The 22593-nt window shown below is 45.9% G+C and overlaps 2 protein-coding genes across 5 annotated transcripts in view; one reads left to right on the top strand and one right to left on the bottom strand.

Annotated features, from left to right (window-relative positions):
* Positions 1 to 1763: 1763 nt before the first annotated feature.
* On the top strand, positions 1764 to 16806 carry RAB35 (RAB35, member RAS oncogene family). Its single transcript, XM_032705594.1, has 6 exons — positions 1764 to 2002; positions 5663 to 5713; positions 6474 to 6597; positions 13259 to 13383; positions 13479 to 13603; positions 14150 to 16806. The coding sequence occupies exons 1-6, from the start codon at positions 1834 to 1836 to the stop codon at positions 14276 to 14278; spliced, it is 723 nt and encodes a 240-aa protein (XP_032561485.1). The 5' UTR covers positions 1764 to 1833; the 3' UTR covers positions 14279 to 16806.
* Positions 16807 to 17714: 908 nt separating this feature from the next.
* Positions 17715 to 22593, bottom strand: part of BICDL1 (BICD family like cargo adaptor 1) — a 50187-nt gene continuing 45308 nt past the window's right edge. For 2 of the 4 annotated variants that reach the window (XM_032705588.1, XM_032705589.1), the window contains exon 11: positions 17715 to 21930. In XM_032705588.1, coding sequence (XP_032561479.1) covers positions 21730 to 21930 — 201 coding nt within the window. In that variant the 3' untranslated portion in view covers positions 17715 to 21729. The remainder of the gene's footprint in view (positions 21931 to 22593) is intronic. The other 2 variants (XR_004360131.1, XR_004360132.1) reach the window with 2 other exon arrangements.

Genomic DNA, 22593 nt, shown 5'->3' with positions numbered 1-22593 from the left:
TATTTATACACTGCACTATAATACATCGGAGATAAAATACCCCTAATTTTTTGCCACAACATGATATCTGATAAATTGATTGTGCCAACTCGGAGACTAAAGAATTAATTTTTTTTTCATTTCAAGTGTCTTAAAAATACCAGTTGTCAGTAAAAGATAATTTTTCCCTACGACTGACTGTAATAACATCTTTGAACTGTCAAGCAAACTGTCTCTGAGTGACAGCTGAACTGTGTGTATTTCAAGAAGATCAAAAAATAATTTATGAGAGAGGTTTAAACTTACGGGGTGCTGAAAATTACAATGGAAGAGAGACAAATGTAAAAGCATAAAATATTCAAATATTTTGAAATTTTTTTTGATAAGTCACAGTTCTTACTGTCCGTTTTGTTAGGTATCATTACGCTGCCTCACGTTTTTCATGTGATGAGGTTTCACGAGCTTAAAAATAAAGGTAATAGGAGTCCCTGTCATTTTGGGTTTGAGCTGGTGGTTTGCATGCTGGATTCAAGGGATCTCCCTGCACCTACGTGGCATCCTCAGTGGTTTCCAGGATGTGGGGGCCTTAACAGGGGTGAGCTTTGAACGCTTCCTTAATCTCAACCTTTTTTAAGGAAGGTTTATAGTTAAAACCACAGACATACTGTTGATCAGAAGTATTTAGAAGATGCAATTTTATGTACTAAAAAAAAAATAAATCTTTAACCCAGACATGCTATTTGAGCCATCCTTAGATTTGTTTCCAGATGAATTTCTAGTCCATACAAACTGGACAAATAAACCTAACACAAGCTTTTGTTGCTGTGTTTTTACAAATGTATTAAAAAGCCTCAGCAACTGGGAAGTCCTAAGTAATTTACATATTCTACATCAAAACCACGCTGTTTGATCTTTAGAGTTGAAGTACGAGTATGAATATTTTTGTAGAAAAATTAATCAAAGAGAAAACCAACACTTTTCTTGTGTCATGTCTCCACCTAGAAGTGGTTACTGCCTAAAAAGCGACACAGTCTTGCAGAGTTTGTGTAGTCAGTGTCTGTGCAACTATTAATAAAATTATTCAGGCTGTCTGTGTGTTAAACAACTCTGAGAGTGCTGTTTGAACGGTGGATTTGGGCTGTGGATGGTGCAGGCACAGCTGATACATGTGAGGCTCATCTTGAGCCACACAGAGGCACTTCTGTGGATTTAAAACCCCAGGAATTTAATTCCAGACTGGCCTGACTTGCCAGGCCTGTGACACACACTTGGCCATTTCGTATCACTCTGCTGTGACCTGCAGGCTGGGCTTTGAATGGGAACTGTTCCAGCAGCTGCACAAATCGCTGCTTTGGTGCACAACATTCTTGTTAACGCAGCCAAACACACTCCCGTTCTTTGTGGTCTGCTCCTGTGCCTTGCCAGAAGCTGACAGTGCTGGGGCTCCCTCACGCCTTGGGTGCTTCCCTGCGGGCAGTCTCACCTTCTGCCATGTCCTCCCTCACGCGAGCGCAAAGGGAGCTGCGGGCGACACACTGAGGGGGACATACTGAGGGGTCACTCGGCGGCTCGGCATAGGGGGAACACAAACTGCCCGTGGAGGGGAAGCAGGACACGGTTCTCAGGGTGGTGGAGGGCGGCAGGCGCCGGGTCCCTCACGGGTCCCCTCACTGCTGCCCAGACGCGCGAGACCCCTCACGCGCCTCTCCCCTCCCCACCGCGCAGGCGCGGCGCGCGCGAGGGCGCGGCCGTTCCCCCGCGCAGCCGCGGCGTGGGGCGGGGCGGGGGCGGGGCCGGCGCAGGCGCGGCGGGCGCAGTTGGCGGGTTCCCCCCACCCCGGTGGCGGCCCGGCGCATGCGCGGCGGCCCCGCTGTCAGTTCCGGCTGTTTGTCCGGGAAGTGGCTCCGGCCGGAGCCGCCGCCGCCCCCCCGATCCCCCCGATCCCCCCGCACCCGCCCCCCGCCCGCGGCCATGGCCCGGGACTACGACCACCTCTTCAAGCTGCTCATTATCGGCGACAGCGGTGAGCGCGGCCGGCGCGGCCCCGGGGGGCGCGGGTAGGCCGCTGGCGGGGTGTCCGCCCCTTCGGGCCGTGAGGGGCCTGAGGGCGGCGGCGCGGGGGAAGCGGGGAGGGGCGGCCTCCTTCTCCTCCTCCTCCTCCTTCTGCTGCTCCCGGGGCACCCCCGGTTCCTGGGCTGTGCCGGGACCCCCCGCCCTGTGTGTGAATGGGGGGGCGCGTTCGCTCGGGCGTTCGCGGGGTTTTATCTGGTGAACCTGCGGAACTGGCTGCCGCAGGATATTATGGTAAATAGCTTGACTGCGTTTGGGAAAAGGCAGATTGGGCACGTAGAAGTCAGGACAGCACTGGCAGTGCTGCCGGCATCAGCCCTGGCAAACGCGTGTTTTGACGGCGCCCACTAATCTGTTGCTGGGATGAGGAGGGAATTCCCTTCTCCTGCTGACAGGTGGTTTAAAGATCGATGGAAAGGGCTGGCTGCCCTAGGGACCATTGTTTCCAGTGTGGCAACTACTACGTTTTGATAGTCATTATTATCTTAATTATTCCTTAAGACACTTTCCTTCCTTCAGCCTGAAGTCTCAGTTCTAGAGTTTGTCACTTTTTTTGAATAAATCCTTGAAGAGTTGGTAGCTTTGTGTATTTCTGCTTATAGTAAAGGATGCAAACATCTATAAACAGAAAATAAAGGGGTAGTTTGAGTTTCTTCAGAACGGACCCGTAAATTCTTCTGCAGCAGCTTCAGAAAGCTCTGGAGGGCTGAGAACTCAGCCCATGTCTGGTGCTTTAGTCTTGGTACATAAGAACTGGGACTGGGAAGATTCCTGCCTTCAAGTCCAGTTCAGTGCTGGTAACACTCCAGTAGCTCACAGTTTAATTTCCATAAACTGGGGAAGATTGCATCCACCCTCCTCTTTAGCAGAGGTGTGGTCCTGGGGCGGCAGGTCCCGGCATGCAGCGAGGAACAACTCTTGGATGAAAGTGTAAAGTTGCACTATCTTACCAGTTGTCACCTTCAGAAGCTTTAGCTGTATTTAAAAGTGTTTATTCTACACAAAACTGTGTCTGCATGGAGGGATCTAAGGAGGGAGAAAGAGCAACAGCTTCAGAACAGCTTAAACCCCAGGCAGTTTTGGGAGCCTGAGGATTATTACAACCAAATGCTGCATTCCGAGTAAAGCAGTAGCTCTGCTGCTTGCTGATGAGCTTCAAAACTGTTCAGGCAAGACAAACAGGGTGGTGAGAACTCTGAGGAAGACTTCTCTTCATTTTAAACAATTAAATCAAATTTCTTAACTGAGTCTTCTTGAGCAAAGTCCTTGCAGTGTATCCAGTGAGAGGAAAGAAGTGTTGTGAGAATTGTCGGGCTGCCTGTGGTTCTCTGTTGTAATTAAATCTCACTGTGTAGTTTGAGTATTGATTTTTCTTTGGTTTTGTTTTTGCTAACCCCAACAGGAAGGCTTTCTCCCTGCTTTCACAAAACAAGTTTGCTTGCCTTGTTTATTGACATTTATTCCCTGCAATAGGAAGTGGACTGACACTGGATAGGATGATTCTGGCACATCTGCTTTCCCCTGTATGCAAATCTGTCAAGAGGGTAGTAGGTTTGTGTGTTTTTAGAACAGGTCATCCTGAAAAGCTGCTGGTGATTTCAGCTGTGCCAGATATTTAAAAATAATACAGATGATCTGTGCTTTGCATCTGCTTCTTTAATTCACTCTGCTGTTCAGTAAAATACGGCTCTTGGAAACCCTGTCTGGCGCTGAAATTTGCTTTTAATTTTGATTGTGCAGGCACCAGGCCTTTTTTGTTTGTTTGTTTGTTTCATTTTGCTGTCTTCAACAGGCTGAGGCTCTGCGAGCCTTGTCTTCAGATCTTCAAATAGCTCTGTGTGGGAAGTGGGGGGTCACCAAGAGTGTGGTTTCTCTACGTGTGAACGGTGTGGGTCAGAGGCAGTGTTTGTTTAGTGAGATCGTTGTCATCGGGAGCGCGGAGAACTTCCCGAGTTCGGGAGGTTTCTTCTCCCTGGGAGCTGCCAGTGTGCTGGGAGCAGTGCAGGCTGTGCAGAGCAGGCTGTGCAGAGCAGGGCAGTGTGACAGAGCAGTGTCATGTGCAGCTCTGCAGCGTCGCCCAGGGCCGGCTGACTTTGGAGAAGGTGGTGTGGTCTGACAGGTCTGTGGCTTCTGGCATCTCTACTTGCTTTTTACTAAGCTGGAGGCCAAGGCCAAGAAGCATAGCACTTGCTGAAGCATTTTTATTTTATTTTATTTTTTATTTAATTTTATTTTCTTTCATGTTATTCTTTTTTCTTAGCTGACTGGTATTTTGCAGAGGTTTAGCTTCTGTTAAATAACAAGTCCTCTGTTAAAGTTCAGGAACTGCTCTGCTACCTTTGTTGAGCTCAGAGCTATTGACTACGTGCACGCTGTAACTGTGTTTTTTAGAAGCTTTTTTCCCTCCTTTCCCTTCCTTCTTAGATTGGTAATAATAAGTGAGCATGGCTTCTCCAGATGGTTTCAGCTCTTTGCAAACGAGGCCTGGCTCACTGGAATTTTGCAGATTTTTAGGTTGGTTTTTATTTTTTGTTGGTAGCTATCATCATATGCCAGCAGCTGAGAACTGCTGGAGTTCTGCACTGTCTTTGCATAGGTCTTTTATTCAGAAGAACTTGCAAGTTATACATCATCAAAATAATTAACTTTAATAACTTCTACCTGAAAAGATTTAATAGATAATTACCCTGGTGAAGTTGAATTTCCTACTCATGCCATAGCAGATTTATTTTGGGGAGGAAAGGTCATTAACAGCAGAGATGTTATGCAGAGATAACAATGTGGAGGCATTTGGATACCCAGATTTCCCTGGCTGGCTGTGCAGGAATGAGTTTCTTACAGTTCTTGTCTGAAGCACTGTGAAAAATGCTTCCCTGCAAGAGGGTGTGATCAGGGTGCAAACAATGTTTTATGGAAAACCTGGATGAAGTGCTACTCAAAGCACTTAGAGAAATGTTTCGTGGAACATTTTGGCAGCTTCAGAAAGGTGTGTTAGATGTGTAACAGGCCTTTTTTGGATGGCAGTACACAACAGTGATTCCCAATTCCCCTGTTCGATTTAGACTTCCATTAAACTGTGGCCATGATAAGCTTTATAGTACCAAGCCCTGGTCTGATTATTGTCAGAGCAGTCCAAATTCCACCAGGGCACAGAGAATGGGAGGTGGGCAGTGGAACTCAATAGAGTAGTTCAGAGCAGTGTTCTGAGCCCTTGTTAATTAGCAGGACATGCCCATTTTTGGCTCTTTCCTTAGCAGATTTAAGCCTACTGGTTGTAAACTTGCTTTTAGTTATTACTCTTCTCTGACCTCTTGAACTGACCAGAGTGCAGAAGGTACTGTTTGAGGTTTTGCTGAGGGCTGGAGGAAGGAAGGGACAACCCCCCCCTGCACTGCTACCAGAAGCATCCTGAGCCTTGGGGTGACTGTGCTTGGTCAAATCTCTGAGGAGAGTGCTGAGATGAACAGTCAAGGTGGATGGTACCAAATGATCTGCTGAGAAAATACCTGAGTTACAGTTAAAAATGCAATGGATGGGCAAAACACTGTTATTTTGGGTTGCCTGACACCCAAGATGATGTATTCAAAGATCTTGCTGTGTTTGTTTGTCATAGGTGTGGGCAAGAGCAGTTTGCTGTTGCGTTTTGCAGATAATACCTTCTCAGGTGAGTGGTTTGTTTACTTCAATAAGTGAAATGCTCCAGGTTTGCTCCAGTGCTGCTGGTTGGCAAGAAGCTGTTCTGCATTTGCCCACTGATAGCTGTACTAGGAATACATTGTGTTTCTAACTTTGCATCTCTTGGTATAATGCTGTACAGGCCATCCTGTCTGGTCTTCACTTGCAACTGAAAGTCCCACAGTGTTTAAACTGACGTGGTTCCAGAAATAGCTTTGTTGTTTGAGCTTATGCTGTACTCTCTGCAGACTTCCCATTAGCCATTTGGAGTTTAGATTGATTCAATGTTGTGGTAAACCACTTATATTTGTGATATAACCAGTTTATTGGGAGGAAACTCTTAGAACAGACTGTATTCAAAATCAGTGTTTGCACAAGTATTTAAAGGAGAGCTTTGTCTCAACATTTTCACAAGTGAAATACTCTCCTAGTTACTGTTTCTTGAGATATTTGGGTGCTTACTCTTGATGACCAATGTGGCAGAAGAATAATTTTGTTTCATAGCCCTGACCTTTAAATTTTAAGGGTGGCACGGAAGAAGTGACTTTATGGCTAGGAAAAAAAAGCTGTTTTCTGCAGATAAAAATACGCAGACCAGCATGACATAAGGCATCTTAAACAGTAAGCAGATATGGGGAACCTTGTTCTCCTGTCCAGTCCGAGAGCTGCTGCCAAGCAGTGCTCAGAAGTGTGCTTTGGGACATCCAAAATAAACAAGACTTGAGTTCTCACCCACACTTTCCCTCCAGGCAGCTACATCACCACCATTGGAGTGGATTTTAAAATCCGGACAGTTGAGATCAATGGAGAGAAGGTGAAACTCCAGATCTGGGACACAGCTGGCCAGGAGCGCTTCCGGACTATCACATCAACGTGAGTATCGCTGGGCTTTGGGATGTGCAGCTCTGGGTGCAGATCTTGTCGTTCAGCGTTAGGGTTGAGGTGTTTGGATGTTGCAGTTGATGAGGTAACCGTGGCTTTGTGGTCTGCACAGTGGGACCTCTCCCAGCTGACTGTGGTGGTGATACCTTGTGGCCTAGGTTTGGAACTAGGATTTCAGATTTCCTCACTCTTCTGTGCATTTCCATGGTGGCTTTGACTTATTCCTCTGCTGGTAGTTTCCAAGTGGTAGAACCAGAGTTATTTCATTGCATATAGCAGAAAACTCGTCTCTGTAGCCTGTCCAAGATTGTCCTCTGATTAAATGCACTGCAGAAGCACAGAGTGCAAACCCTCTGTCAGTGTCATATAAGTAATGAACAGCTTGGAGATTGAAGAATGGGATTTCTGATTCTTAGTTTTCCTTTAGGACAAATGCATTTTAGCAGCTGTCTTTGTGTGGAGCTCTGCTGAAGCAGACGCCCACATGATATTAACCTTTTCCTTGGTTGGAGTTCAGATTCAAGCTCATTGTCCTTTTGAACAGTGTGTGCAGAGCTTTTCCGGTTCCTGAAGAAACCACACCCAGGGCTGTGGCAGTGGGAACTAAGAATAAAATGTGTTTGTAAACTGATTGCAGTAAAGGTGGGACTGCTCACTGTTGCACTGGGGGAAGAGGGAGAAGTACACTTGGAAATGGAACTTTTGTTTCCTTGGGTATTAACCGAAAATAGTAATTCTTAAAAGAGCCAGGTATTTCACTTGGTCTTTCATGACTCACTTCTCCTTTGGCCCCTGTTTTAGAGGAGGATCTCTGACGAACTGGTTAATTTACTCAGACATGAAAATGAGATTGGTTGCATGTGTGTTACGTCTGAACAGCTAGAAATGGCAAAATTGAAGCTGATGTGTGCGCCGCCCCTTTCCTCTGCGCTCCTATACGGATATTACTGGATTACTCCCATTGTTCCTTAAGTGTTTGGCTTGAAAAAACTCAGTTGCCTCTTGTAGGGTTCCTGTGTGTGACATCACTTCTTGTTTCAGAGCTGCAGGCAGCTCTGGGAAGGAAGTGGTGAGGGGGAGGCAGCAGAGCGGTGCTGCGGCCCCATCAGCTGTGACAGGCGAGTCAGAGTGCCCCAATTACTGCTGAGTCAGCAGATGGCCTTCCTGTTTGCAGATTCCCTGACGCGACTCGGGGCTGCGTTAATGAGCGCTGGGTCCTGGGGCTGATGCCAGCTAGTTTAGAAAGCTGTGGTGTCCAGCCCTGAACAGGGAACACCAGGAAAGGAGGATTCCTTTTGTGAATAGCTGCAGATCGGACTTGGTGTAGTGTTTTATGTAATTTTTTTTATTTTTTTTTAATTAACATTTAAAACAGATAAGCTGAAATGGTTTGAGGGTGTTTGTGCCGTGACCTGTTGGAACTCTGTACTACTTCCTTTTGCATAGCTTTTTACCCAAGTGAGGTATGTTTTATTCTGGGGGTACTGAAAACCTCAGTTGTCCTGCCTTATCTCTGCTAAAGTAGTTACAGAGTCTGGGAAGAAAGATTTGAATTTTGTGCAATTTTAAGTAAAGAAGTTCATGTGTCCAAGTGCATTTAAAATGTTGAGGAGAACACTTTGGGAATGCTGATTACATGGACACAAGGATTCCTCTTGCTGCTAGGTTGGCAAGCTAGTCCAGCTTTCCTAATCATATCACCTATAAAACCAGGAGATAAGTTTTGGATTTTGAAATGGTTCTGCCTTTTTTTTTTTTCTATTTGTTGGCAAAGTAATACTATGACTGATTTACCCATCCCAAACTGAGTGACAAATCAAGGTACCTTGCTAGTACTTACAAAGGGGCTTGGCTGTCAAATCATGGGTGGAGTGTGAGTGCCCTGTCAACAGAATGTAGTAGTCTATCTAGTCTTTGACTAGATTGAGGTTTACACTGAATATAAAAGGTGTTCCTTCATTATTACAGTAGGCCAGGAAGTCCCTTTACAGTGAAAGGCAGAGTTCAGATTGATGTTGAGCCAAGGCTGGCAAGCAAGCCTGAAATTAGAGCCCATCTGGTAATTACAGTAATAGGTTGGAAGTACTGCTGTTTGGACTTAGAATTGCAAAATGGTAGAGGTGGTAGGAAGTTAATAGTGGAAAATTGGGAAGCATTAAAAGGTTGTACTGGTTTGATTTTACTTGACTACAGCTACAGAAGCTGTAAAACAGAATAAAACTGTTAAGGAGCAGAAATCATGTTGATCTGGAGTATTCTGCAGAAGTTCAAGAAAACTAAACTAGATCAGAATTTCATACTGGGAAGTATAAAGGCAGCTGGTTTTCTTGTCTGTTAAATGTGGAAATACTGGGATAGCTGGTGCCTAGTGGGAGGAGAGGCCAAACTGTGTGAATTTGGTTGGCATGGAATGTCATCCAAATTAAATTTAAATTCACCAGACACTTAGCATGCCAGGACACAGCTGTATTAACAGGGACAATTAAGATGCATGAACAATCAGTCCCTGCACTTGATTTGCTCTTGTAGACAGGACTACTTTGTCCTGATTCAGGACTGTGGGTTTAGGGATTTAAGCTTTACACGACAGTTGTCAGATGCCAGTTCAGGATGAACAGTGATAGCAGAGGGACCTCCTGCCATGGTGTCCCTTGGAATGGCATGTTCAAGAGAGGGATAAGCTTTTTGAGATGGTGGAATTGCTGTGTCGTGTAAACCAGATATGACTGATAAAACACTGGTCTGTTTGACCTGTGACAATAGATGTGCTTCCAGGAACCTGAAAGAAAGATGAGTATGAAACCAGATTATTAGAAGTCTTTGGAAATGGTTAGAATTCTACATGAATGAAAAGCAAGGAAATGTGTGCTACAAAGTAGTGAAGTGTTAACAAAGAAGTTGGATTAAACCAGTGACCTATCCTTCAGATTTGGCAGTTACCTGCTTTCCTGGCAAAATGAACATATGGGCCCTACTGAATGAAGTAGTCAATCATACTGTGTCTCTTTTAAATCTGATGTAGCTGCTGCTGTGCTTCATGAAACCGATTGATAAAACTCCAGGTGTTAATACTGGGAAGCGTTTAGCAGAGGGAATATGAGAACCTTCTCATTGGTATCTTGCAGTAGGGAGTCCCCAACAAATGGCAGATGTTCCCTCCTGCTTATTAAGGCCGTGTTCAGACTGGAGGGGAGGATGGTGGTGGCCAAAGGACACGGTGAGTTTGGTAACCACTTCTGAAGATCCTCTGTGCCAAGTCTGCAGTATTACTAGCTAGTGTGTCAAAGGCAGTAAGCTTATGTCTTTAAGCTTTAAATTTAATTCTGATGGTAGAATAAGCAACTTAGGTGGGTTTTTTCAGCTTAAATGTTGGCATTCCTAAGCCTCTTCCACACCAAAGCCAAATGTAAAGCCTTCAGATCTAGGGAACTCTTCCAACCAAAGCATCCCGGGGCATATACAGGTCAAGTTTATTTGTTTTTCACCTCAACAGGATACTTTCATGGACACTCTAAACATGAATGACTGATCTGTAATGTTTTTTCTGTATTTCACTGAGGTGTTTATCACCAGGAGCAGTAGCAGGTGCTGGTTTTGGAGGCTTGCAGGGTACGTGGCAGAGCGTGCCCACCATACAGAGGGCAGCCGGCATCAGTCAGTCCTCCAATGGGGGGCTGAGATTGAGAACTTCATTTCTCTTCTGCTCTCATTTCTGTGGTATCCATCTTCCCTAAAATGTGGATGGGAAGGAAATAAGACATTCTTTCCCTTGTGTCAAAGCCTCAACTACCTCTTGGTTGCCAAAAGCACAAAATTTACACCTACTCCTCCCTGAATGCCAAAAGCCCCATCTGTTCTCTACTCGCCAAAGCCCACAACTTGTTATAAAAGCAATTCTGCACTGCATCATTCTGGAAGTTGAAGTATGGGGTAGGATAAATCAGATTTTGTTTTCTAGTACTGTCCTGTATTTGGGGTTGGAGAATCTTTGCTGTACTTGTTAAGTTTACAGTGTTATCTAGGATGCAGAAGTGCATCAAACAACTGATAGAAAATAGCATGACCAGCCTTTTTAGAGAAATTGTGTATAATGGGGCTTAAGAGTTAGAGAATAACAGGTAGTCATGGTCTTTTCTCTCAGGCTTATTGCTTTTGGTAATGACAGCCAATGGAGAAAAATGACACTTTAGTGCAGATGAGGGGTTGGTAACCTTTCTAGAACAATGTGCCAGACAATTTTCCCTTCCAAAAATAGAAGCAGTGTGTGCTGGTAGGCACTCAGCAGGAGTCAGGGGCTGCTGTCTTGCACAAAGGAAGACATTCTGATAAATTGGTTGGCAATATTTAGTGCTTTGTGTCTGGAGCTCCCAGCTCCTGCAGAGTTTTGGTTGACACGTGGTGGTCTCTGCTGCCGGGTCCAGCCCACGGTCCTCGTCCCAGGAGCGAAAACAGAGCGTGTTGACGACCTGTCAGGAGCGGGATCTGAACGTGCTGGCTGCGTGTTTTCTGCTCCCCAACATCATGTGCTTTGCTTAGAAGAAAATCGAGGTGCGTGGGCAAGGTAGGAGCAGCAGGATGCTCCGTGGGGTCCTCTGGTTTGGATGACAGGATCACCAGGCTCGATGGTGTGTGCAGCAGAACGAAGCAGCTCTGCGTAGGTGTAGCTGAACCACCGCGCTTCTCCAGAGGCTCAGTGTTGTCTTTGCAAATGTAATACTCTGAGTTAGGGAGGAAGTGGTAGGTCAGCCTGAGGGCTGCTGAATTAAAAGACTATTAGGTGATATGGGAGAGTTTGGAGATAATTAGTTTATTGTTCAGCTGTGGAGAAATCCAGTGTGTTGGTCCCTGTCTGATGCTATCTCACAAAACAGTATTCATCAAAACCAGTGTGCAGTGTGTCAAGAGAGGATGGGTTGTTTTTCCAACATGTAGATTCAGGCCATGGAATGGTTTTTCCTCTAAAGGATCTAAGTTATGAATTAAAGTAGAGCTTGTAACAAAGTAAAGCACAAATGCAGTGCTGTAGCAAGTTTTGAAGCTGTTAAAGGAACTGACTGTGAATGGAATAGAACATTTCAAAGTGCAGGATCTCTTACGGGCCGGGAATAAGTAATTCTTACCTGAGTTAGTTCTTGCCAAGGAAAGTGAATGTACAGCATAAATTACTGATAAAACATGGCGTGGGAGAAGTATTTGACTGTCTTCTGCAAGTGCCCAGATGAGCAGTAGGAGCAGACTGTTCTACTTCTGTAGAGCAGGTATCATGTCATGGAGGAGTGCTGATACCCAGGGATGCTGAGATCAGGAGAGGAAGGTGTGTGACTGTGAGTGGTATGTGCCTCTCTGGAAGTCTGTCTGATGATCTATAAAGGCAGGAGGCTTCTGTTGTAGAAGGATGATGAGGCTGGAGGTGGGAAGAGATAGTGATTTGTTCACAAGTGCATCAGTAGCAAAGTGAGCTGAAGCTTCGAGATCTTCTGAAAGGTGTGTTGGGGTTGAATTCAAAAGCTTTCATGTTCAAAGGTATGTTCACTGAGATGGAATAAATTATCAAAGAGGAGCAGAATGGTCACGGTGGAGATCCCTGAGGTGCAGTGGAAGGGAGAGCGCTACATGTGGTAAGAGAGCAAGGACAAGGAGTACTGTCAAAATTTAAGGGAAGATCCTCAATATTATATGCTGGTTTCTTGAATTCGTTTTATTAAAAATTTTAATGTACATGTGAAAGAGGAGAGGAGGAAAGGAAAAGAATGAAGCTATACATAACATAAAAAATGGATGCTGGTGAAGACTTCACTATCAGCTGTTTCAATTACTTTTTTTTTTTGGGGTGGGGAGCAAAGTTGCCTAATTTGCAGTAGGGAACATAGACCTGGTAGCCTTGTGAATGTGGCTGAAAACTGATAAGGTAGAGCTTCCTTTTTTTCATACAGCATTTTCCTGGTGCACACACTGCCTGCCTTTGGTAGGTTCGTGCAGGTGATGATGTTGGAACTTGAATTCAGATATTTTTCTTGCGTATCAGAATTGCTTATTGTCTTTTAAAGGTGCTGGTTGCCCAAGATTAATAGGAATAAACTGAAATGAAGCTTATTTTTAATGGCTAAAGGTAGCAGAGCACAGTGAATGCACATATGGAGTCGATCTGTTGAGTAGGAAGGTGTGATCAGAACACAGTCGCTCAACAAGACAGAAATTTTTGTGAGCTCAAGAGAGCTGTGATTGAGGGTTGAGTATATTTGGAGATCTGCTGAAATTTTAGTCTGTAAGTGATCTTTCACAGATAACAGAATTACTGCAGAAACTCGATGTGGCTTGTACAACACCAGGGTTCACTTCACAGCCAGTTCTGAGGGACATGCCGGGGTTGCACTGCCTTTGGTCACGGAGCTGGAAGACAATATGAACGTTTGAAGGTCTTGACAACCCGAACAAGGAAGTTATTATCAGTCTTTGGACTTTGAAACCTGCTTGTACAGACTGAATGAGCAGGGAGGTCTGTAGGTTTAGAGGAATAGCATGTGAAAATGGAGACACATGATTGCTGTAACTTGTGGATTTGTTAGGAATCCTATGGAGGCTAAGTAAAAGAGCTGCTGAGAAGGTGATACCCAGCTTGAGTTAACATTTACTGTCCTTTGCTGCTCCACAGGTATTACAGAGGAACACATGGGGTCATTGTTGTCTACGACGTAACAAGTGCAGAATCTTTTGTGAATGTAAAACGGTGGTTGCATGAAATTAATCAGAATTGTGACGATGTCTGCCGGATACTAGGTAAATAATCAGAGTTACATCATCTCATTCAGTGGGCTCACCTGCCAAAGTGCCAAACTGACTCTTCTTTTCTTTCCTTCCCTTTCCTTTTTCAGTGGGGAATAAGAATGATGACCCAGAGCGAAAAGTGGTAGAAACAGAAGATGCCTATAAATTTGCTGGGCAGATGGAGATCCAGTTGTTTGAGACCAGCGCCAAAGAAAATATTAATGTGGAAGAGGTAATATAATATTCAGAGGAGTGTAGATACAACCATTTGGGGATAGTGGTGTGGGGAAAAAATGAAAATTACATTCTTCCCATTGAGGAAGAAAGATGAAGTGCTTTGTATGAGTTGCGAGTAGGTAAAATGTCAAAAAGAGACATCCAGCTGTGCTTGGGAGAGTTGGGGAAGCAAAATGAAGGAGCCCACGCTGCTATTTTCAGTAGCTTTGCAGTGCTCACATATTAGGGTCTTAGAAAAGACTTGTCATTAGGGAGAATGCTTGTAGGAGGTAGGACTGCCCAGTCTTCACTCGTGGCCTCGGCTGCCAAACTGACCTGTTTTTATTTACTGGCTTGGAAAAGGGGATAGAGATGCTATCAGTTTAGCTTGGGAGTAGGTTGGGAAGGTATTGGATTTCCTCTTGGCCTGTAGTGGGTTGGGGAAGATCTCTGAAGCATTATTGAAATACCTAGAACAGCGGAGTCGCTTCAAAAGAGCAGCACCCCCACAGGAGCCAGCCCGAGTCCTGGGGAGCTCTGACCGCGCTTGTTTCTCTTGCAGATGTTTAATTGCATTACAGAGCTTGTCCTGCGAGCAAAGAAAGAAAACTTAGCAAAGCAGCAACAGCAGCAACAGAACGATGTGGTGAAGCTAACGAAGAACAGTAAAAGGAAGAAGAGGTGCTGCTAATGCCCTTTCCCTGCTGCAGAGACTCTGCTCTCAGACAGATCAGCCCCTCCAGCTAGACTCGGGCAATTCCACTGGGGCAGGCTTTGGGAGGACTTTCTCAGTTTTGTGCCGTTATTTAAAGATTATTTTTTTCTCCATGTTTTCTATCAAGAGGCGCTGGCACCTTGCCACTTCAGTGCCAAGAAGGTATCGGATGGAATCTTGCCCCCCTCTCCTCCCCTGCTCATTCCAGTGCGCCTTGTAGACAAGAAGGACGTTGCCTACCAAGTGGACTAATTAACCCAAGAGTTTGTATATAATGTATATTGCTTTAACCAGCCTCGCCTCCCTGTTGTCGCTTTGGCTTCTGCCTTCTTAATGTCAACCAATCATGGACTGCAGAGTTCATCTTTTTAAAGAAATAGTACAAAGTTCTTAACTCGAGGTGGCCCCAGGCTGGCAGCGACTGCTTCCCGGGGCCTCTGGCTGCATTTCTGTTGGGCTCCAGGCTGGCAACTGGTGCCCCTGGGGCCTCTGGCTTCTCCTGGAGTCCCAGGCTTTTACTGGGGCTCAGGCTGTGTTTTTCTAGGTTACCAGGATTGCAGGTGTCACTGCTGGAGCCTGGGGTTTCACTTCACCAGCCCCTAGGCTGGCAGCTGGTGCTGCTGCTGGGGCCTTGAATTTCGGTTTGCCATGGTCCAGATTTGTGGCTGGATCCTTGGGTTTCACCTCTTTGTGCTGCAGCCCAGCTGTACCTGTGCTCTCCTGTAGTTTGTATCAAGATACTGGAAAACAAACTGACCTGCAGAAGTGGGATTTATTTGGATAAAACCTTGTTGTTTTTGGGGTTTTTTTTTAAAGCAAAGTTTAACTCTTTGACCTCTGCTTCTGGTTCTGCCAGTGTCCTAAGTGAGGGTCCATTTCTTTTGAGAAGAACAAAATTCATGTGATTCTGCCAAAAAAACCAAACTTCTCCTTGTTGCCCTGTCCACAGATAGGCAATCTGAACTTGAATGTGAATTTTGGTGGCAAAGCTTTTGTTTTTTGAGAGAGAAAAGGCATGAAAATAAATCCAGCTGTTCTGGGTTGATGTCTGAATATGAAAGCTGCTGCAGGATCATTCCCAGAATTCTTCTGTTAGGAAGAAGGACTGCTGTTTAATGCAAAGAAATGGAAAGCTTGCTTGCTTGGGTTATGTGGTGGTGGAGGATCACCCTTGGAAACAAACTGGGCTCACTGTGCTCAGTGTTTTCCTGGCCCTTGTTGGCCTTTCTGGGAAAACAAGGGCTCAGTTCCTCAGCCTGAATAGATGTAGTTAAAGGTGGAGAGTGTATGTGTGTGTAACTAAAATATCAAATGTCTGGGCTGAAAGGACATGCTCAGCACCTGAATAATTGCCTAAATAATATTAAAAAATAATTTTTCCTTAAAATGACTAAAAGGCATGGAGGGTATGACTTCCTTTAAGGCCTTGAAGGTGGGCATACTCAGTGTGTCTGTAAGTGGCCCTATGGAATTGCTGGCCTTAGTTTGGTAGGATGTGATTCACTGCTGTCCATGAGCTTGGAGTCAGCCCACTTCTCTCCCTTCCTCCCCCTTCCCCCAGGAGAGGCTAAATTTTAGTCACTTGTTTTGCCTGCATTTTTTTAGATTTTTCGGGTTGTGGTAAAAGCCCCGATCATACAATCACGTCACAGTCAATCACTTTAAAGACTTTTTACAAAATGCAAACAATGAATGTGTAACACATGGTTTTTTTAATCAGTTCAGGTGCTGGGAATATGTATCCAGCTGCCTTCACCCATCTCTTTTCTTCACATATCTTGCATTGGTAACCCAAGAATAAGAGTGAGCTGGGATGATACTGCTGGAGTGAGCTCTGATAACTGTAAGACTTGAGTGGCTGTGGAAAGTGGTGGCTGAATTCCCACCAGTCCATCCTTGTCTGCTCTCTGGTGTTGAATGTGGTGTGTGCCAGGAGGAGCTGGGCCATCCCTGGAGCCTTCCCGTGGGAATGGAGCTGTCCTGTGATAGTTACCCCTTGCAGATTAAAGGGCCCAGCTGTGTTAACTTTGGGACTCTTGTGGTAGCGTGTGTGCAGATCTAGGAGGGAGTAACTTCATATAGGCAGAAGTACAGAAAATGTCTGAATTTACTGGAAATGATGCAATAAAATGAGGAAATGGTGCACCCAAGCCTGGAGTGTTCTCTTATATGGAAAAGTTGGTCCTCTTTGAGTCCAGGTTTTGGTGGCCATGGTTTGAACTCTGCCAATCCAGGTTTCCATCTTCCTGGCTTAAAGTGGGAATTTCTTTTTTTTTTTTTCCCCAGAGCTGGCTGTAGAGGAGCAGTTACCTCTGCTCTTGCCACAACTATTCACTTGGAAGGGGTGGGGACTGTGTCTCTAGTGGTGCTGATGTGAAGTTTCCTAAATGTTGAGCAATGGAATGTCTAACTGGTTTGCTAGGATTATTTCTGTAATGAAAGTTTCTAATTATGCTTTTTAAATAATTTTAAAAAACTAAAAATAAAGGTTACAAGCTGCCAAATCTTTTTTTTTTTGAAGCTCTGTTTCCTCTGCTGACCAGCACCTGGAGGTGGAGGGTGGCAAGCCAGGGGTGAGCTCTGCTGCTGTATTGTTTTTTTCCTGGGAGGGGATATTGACAAAACCACAATTAATGCTTTCAAATGTCCAGTTGCTATTTTAGTTTTAAATGTGAATGAAGAGTAAGCTGGAATTGGTAACTTATTTCTGCGTGATGCTTGTGATTGTGCTGTAATCTTTTGTCTTTCTGTTCAACAAGAAGTCTTGAGTGAGCTTTGAAAGCTCCTCCAAGGCAGCAGGGGTCAGCCCCTGAGGTGATTAAAAAGCATCTGGAGTCTGTCCTCACTTTCCCAGGAAATTAATGTGTGTTTAATTAATCTGTGCAGGAACTCTGCAGCCGTGGCTGTGTGTGCTGCCCTCAGCATCCCCTTGCCCTGCTGCCCTCCATGCACGAGCCTGGGGCAAGGCCTCACTCCTGGGGAGGCGTGATGGAAACCTGCTGTGGGAAGGTGCCTTTCTCCATCTGCACCCTTCTGGTAGGAGTAGGGAGAGGGAAATCCTGAGCATGTGTGGATGGTCTGAACTGTGGCTGGTGCAAGCTGGAGGTGTGTCACTGTCTGTGTGTTGTGTCTAAACTCCTTACACTTTGAATCTGCCTCCATGTAACAGCCAGTAAATCAGACACAAGTGGCTGGAAGGTGGGATGATTTACCAGCTCCTCTGGTAAATCAGATGCTTCAAATGTTTTTTTCTCCTGGCCTGTTCTCTTCTGAACACACACAAGTGCTTTATGTGGCTGAATTTCTTGGGATGATGCAGCACTAAAGACGCTGTTGAGTGTTAAATGACAGTTCAAAAAATGAGCTTGTTTTGCAGCTAAGCACAATAAGCAGTGAGAGTTGAGACGGTATCTTATAAATGATCTGTTTTATTCTGAAGAGAACTATTTACAAAAGAAGTAGAGCATTGTTTTTACTAAAAATATGCCTTTATAGATTTTTGTAATATGTATCTTATAAAAACCATACATTTATTTACATTACTGCTACATACAAAAATTACAGCACTGTGGTATATGTACATATCTATAGATACATTCTTTCTGCTTGTCCCTGCTGTGTGCTTTTCCCCTCTCAATCCAAGGGAATCATTGCTGCAGCACCCAGACACTTCCTTTCTTGGCTTTTTGGTTCAAACAATCTTGCTTTTTATAGCTGAGTGGGGAGTAGAGAGTTTGCCTGATGGAGAGGCAAATCTGGAATTTACCATCCTAAGTAGGACAAGTGCATCGGCCCTGCCTGCAGCCTCCCTTCCTGCTTCTCTGTGCAAAATTATTCTGTTGTCATTAGCTGATCTACTGTTCACCTTGATGGCAAGTTGCTGATCTAAGTTTGTAATAAGATAAAGTGCTAGTGACTTGCCTTTCAGTTACACTTGTTCCTTGTTTACAGTCGCTTCCCTTACAGAGTTTGGGAAGGGGAGACTGATCCCTTTTCCCTCAGGCTGGCGTAACAAACGTTTGCCCAAACAGTCACCTGTTACTGAACTGTGGGAAAGTCCTTTGTAACCTTAATCTCAGCAGGCATCTCTTCTCTGTGCAATATTTGAACAGTGACTGTGCAGCACTACTGCTTTATTTACCATTATCTCAAAAGCAAGGCTGAGGGTTGTGTTTAGAGCTGCTGATCCCACGCCTTAAATCTCCTTTGGGATCCTGAGTACCTGCCGGGTTAATGCGCTTCCTCCATCTCACCCACTGGAGCCAATGTGTCCTTTTTGCCATGTGTGTCCTGGGAGCAGCAAGTACCACGAGTGAAGTGTCTTCTAACCAGCACTGCAAGGCTGATTCCAGGCTCCTGGCTGTGACAGGATGGAGGTGAGTGTTTTGATGACAGTGCGAAGTGAAGTAGTCGGGACCTTGTTAAAACACAACGTGACAAATGAGTGTGAAGGACTGCACGGGTGAGGTTTCTGAAGACAGAACGACAAAACCTAGCTGCTATGTTAAGGCAGTTTCTGTTCCTGTGGAGTAGCAGCTCAGCACAAGGAGGTCTCCTTTGGTGTGTTGTCCAGTTCATTACACCCAGTTCTCTTGTATTTCTGGGTTTAGTAGTGCAACTAAGTCTTTAGGCTTAAGGGGCTAGTTTGAAGAAACCATACCCAACTGGCACCTTGGAACACGCTGGCTTTCCTCTTGCAATCTCTTCCATCACTCTTATTAAATACATAAAACTGCAATGGGATTAAGGATTTTCCTTAAATTAAGAGATGTGCTGTGCCTACCCCTGCAAGTGAATGAGTTGCTTTCCTCAGCAAACATGTAGCAGAAGGCACCTTTCTTCATCTCATTACTGCATCTTCACGGGATAACTTAAGGCCCTTGCCTTTGGATTGCATCCATCCATCCATCCATCCTCACGGGGGTAGAGTCCCACACAGCTGCTGGGTATGTGGCTTGAAGAGAGAGCTGGTGGGGCCTGGGAAGTGACAACTGACAGCAGAAAAAAGGTCCGTGAGGGACCAAGATGTTCACGTGGCTCTCCCACAATAAGCAGAGCATCCTTTTCAGGGTGTAACTGTTCACAGGTATTGCTGGCATCTGTGAACCCTCCTTTTGCAGGTATCAAAGGTTATGTTAATGCATGTGGGTGTAACAGTCCTGGCAGCAGGAGATGCTGAGCATGTGCCTCATGTCTTTGTCCTGTGGAGAGTCACAGTACAGGTGAGACAGGAGGATGAGGACTCACCATCCTGAGAGCACTTGGCACTGTGCTACATCCCTTTCCCTCGCTTGCACAAGTGGATACAAGCAGATACTCAACAGTTGAGCATTGCCTAGAAAGGAGAGGCCAAGGTTCAGTTTCCTCCCCTGCCTGTGAGACTTCGGATTCCTTTCCCCATAAGCATCAAGCTGTATTGGTGGGGCTTTGTCCAAGTATTTCCTGGAGCAGGCTCTGCAATCCAGGTTTCATTGCTTTCAAGTAAATGGGTCTTACCACTCAGCTCTTTACCATAGCTTCCAACCTCAGAGTACTCTGCTTCTTGTACCATGGAGCTGTCTTAGTGCAAGATGATTTAATATCAGTGCGGTAGTTTCATGCTAACAAGGAAGTATGGGAATGCTCAAATCTTTGTAGGCAGAAAGGATATTTGTACTGAGGTATTATGGATGTTCTATCCCACAGGTAAGTTGAATAATAATAAAACCCAAGCCACCAGCCTCTTACCTGCTGCTTAGAAGAAGGTGTTTGATACCTAATTCTAGCAGAAAGCTTGTTCCTGTAAATAGTGAGCAGAGAGAGCAGCTCCCTGTAGGATGGTGTTTTAGCACCAAAGTTGCTGAGCAGGGCAGAGCTGAAGGTGTACCCAGCTCTGTTTCCTGTGGGACAGTGTAGGTGGTGGCCTGTTTAAAGCAGCAGGGAGACAACTTAGGGCCTGTGGGTATCATAAACTGCAAGAATGTGTGAAAATTGCATGACAGCAGCAGGACATCTCTGAACTGAGCCTGGCATTCCTCACTGGCTTATGATGGTAGACTGTTAAAGAGAGGAGCTGTAAGGTGCCCATACAGTGCAGAGGGAAGGTCCTTAATTGAGTATTGCAGGATTTCCAGCACTGCTGTGTGCATACACCAGAAAAGTCACGTTGCTCCTTGTTGATGAAGTCGTGCAAAGCAGGCTCTGATCATCTTTGATCAGTAGGAGGTTTGGCTCCCTGCTTGCCAAAGGGCTGAGAAGTAACTCACTTGCAGGCAGGGACAAGTACTCCTCCTTTCTGCCGGGCCCCAGCCAATGTTACTGCATGGGGCACAGTAACCTGCAGGCTTTCCAGAGTTTTGTAGACACCCTGATGGCCTTTGGCCTCAGTGAAGGCAGATGCCAGTGTGCTTTCTGAGGACTGAGTGCCAACCCAGTGTCAAAGACCCACTGACATCATTATGGGTAGGCTTTCAGTGAATTATTAGTTGGGCTTTTGGGGGCCTATCCAGTTAAAATGACAGGTTTCTTCTCTGTTTGGGAGGTGTGCATGGCTTTGGGGAGAAGTGTGTGACTTGCTGAAGCTCCTCAACTACCTTTGGTCATCAGAGGGACAGCAGCTGCCCCAGGACCAAACATCCACAACTTTAATCCAGTCTGTAATCTGTTGTAGATGGTCAGTCTCTTGGGGAGAAATCCTTAACATTCTGTGTAGCTACAGACTGCAACTCTTACCTCTGTAACAGGAGGGAGCTGGAGAAGACAGTGACACCAGCAATCTGCCCCCTGCCCTGAGCTGTGAGGAGCCTGGATTCCCAGCGAGGGTGAACAGCCACGCAGAGCTGCAGGTGCCCAGGCAGGATCTGCAGTGAGGGCTCAACTTCCACCACAGAGAAAGCTACATTTGTCAAAACATGGCAATGCTGGGGCCAGAGTGACTCCAGTCTTGGTGGGATGGATGAAGGATGTCACAGCTGCCAGGACTGGAGGGTGGTATAAATGACTCCCCTCTCTTCTCTTACATTCAGCCTCTTCTTCCCCCTGTGCTCACTGTGACAGCAGTTCTCAATCCCCTGCACTGCTCTGTCTTGGGGCTGCTTATTTCCTTCTCCAGCATGAGAATGCTTTTAAGACAATCAGAGTATTCTTCACAGCAGAAACTGGACTGTGCCGAAGCGCCTAAAATATACCCTGAAGTTTATCACTTCACTTATAGAATAAGAAAAGTTTCTTTCTATTAGTATCACATTGTCAATTTGCAAATCTCCAATTCATGTAAACATTTGGTTCAGACCAGGTGCGGTGTAAATAGTGCAGAGTCTCAAGGGTTAACTCCTTTGCCCCCTTCTTTTTTACTCAGTGGATCAGACTTGGGTCCATCAGCAAGCTGGGCAGCTGCCCCACTCCCCATCTTGAAGCAGGAACTGTTGGAGAGTTTTCTCTTTTTCAAATCAATTTTTCTTGAAAAAGGAAAAGAGACGGTTTCCTTCCGCCCCGACGGGTTCGTCCCCCTGCTGCTCCGGCCTGAACGCGGGGGAGGGTCTGGCACTCCGCTTGGCTCCGGAGCCACTGGAGAAGGAATAAGCAAGCTGGCTCCATTCCTTCGGGTGTTTGTCCATCAGCTGCTGGTCAATGACCCTGTGCATGTCATCCTGCAGCGGAGGGAGAGGAGAGGGGTGTTAGTGGCAGCTGATGCTCCACGGGAGCTCGCGCCGGGACGCGGCTGAAATGGGTATGAAACGTGCAGTGATGAGATGGAGCAGGGATGACAAGAGTGGGGACAGGTCTGAGCCCCCACCCGACAGCAGGCTCAGCTGTGCTTGCTGCCCTGAGGCTTTTCAGTGAGCCAGGAAGATAAATCACACAGTTCTGAGGGATAAATCACTCAGGTGCTCTCACCCAGGAGCACTGAGGCTGCCTGGGACCCTGTGACACCTCTGAACTATGTTCCTCTGCTGTTTGCAGCTTGTAGATGTCCCCTTTGGGGGGAGAAATAAATAAAAAGAACAAATGCAGCTGAAAGCAGATGCCAGAAGAAGGAAGGACGTCTGTGCTGAGCAGGCCTGTGTGTGCACCGTGGGGAGCAGGCAGGTGTGGCAGAGCTGCCAGCACAGCCACGTTAGTGGGGCTTCTTTGGGGAAGGTACTGAGGGCCTGGGGAAGGTGTGGGGGCCGGCCAGACCCCACGTGGGCTTTGCACCAGACTTATCAAAGAGAACTGAGCTCATCCCTTAAATCTGCTCCTTCCCCCAGAGCAGAGCAGTGGAAGCAATCTGACTGGCAGCTCGGCATGAACTGGGGCTTTTGAGATGTACC

The sequence above is a fragment of the Chiroxiphia lanceolata genome, chromosome 18 (assembly GCF_009829145.1).
Source record: "Chiroxiphia lanceolata isolate bChiLan1 chromosome 18, bChiLan1.pri, whole genome shotgun sequence".
Taxonomy (NCBI): domain Eukaryota; kingdom Metazoa; phylum Chordata; class Aves; order Passeriformes; family Pipridae; genus Chiroxiphia; species Chiroxiphia lanceolata.
This window is presented reverse-complemented; position numbering and strand designations above follow the sequence as displayed.

What these genes read in the sequence shown, in the direction of transcription:
- RAB35 (XM_032705594.1), top strand. Translation starts at nt 1,834, where the DNA reads ATGCGCGGCGGCCCCGCTGTCAGTTCCGGCTGTTTGTCCGGGAAGTGG. An exon ending in GCTCATTATCGGCGACAGCG is followed by an intron (nt 2,003 to 5,662) that starts GTGAGCGCGGCC and finishes TGTTTGTCATAG; the next exon opens with GTGTGGGCAAGAGCAGTTTG. An exon ending in CGATGTCTGCCGGATACTAG is followed by an intron (nt 13,384 to 13,478) that starts GTAAATAATCAG and finishes TTCCTTTTTCAG; the next exon opens with TGGGGAATAAGAATGATGAC.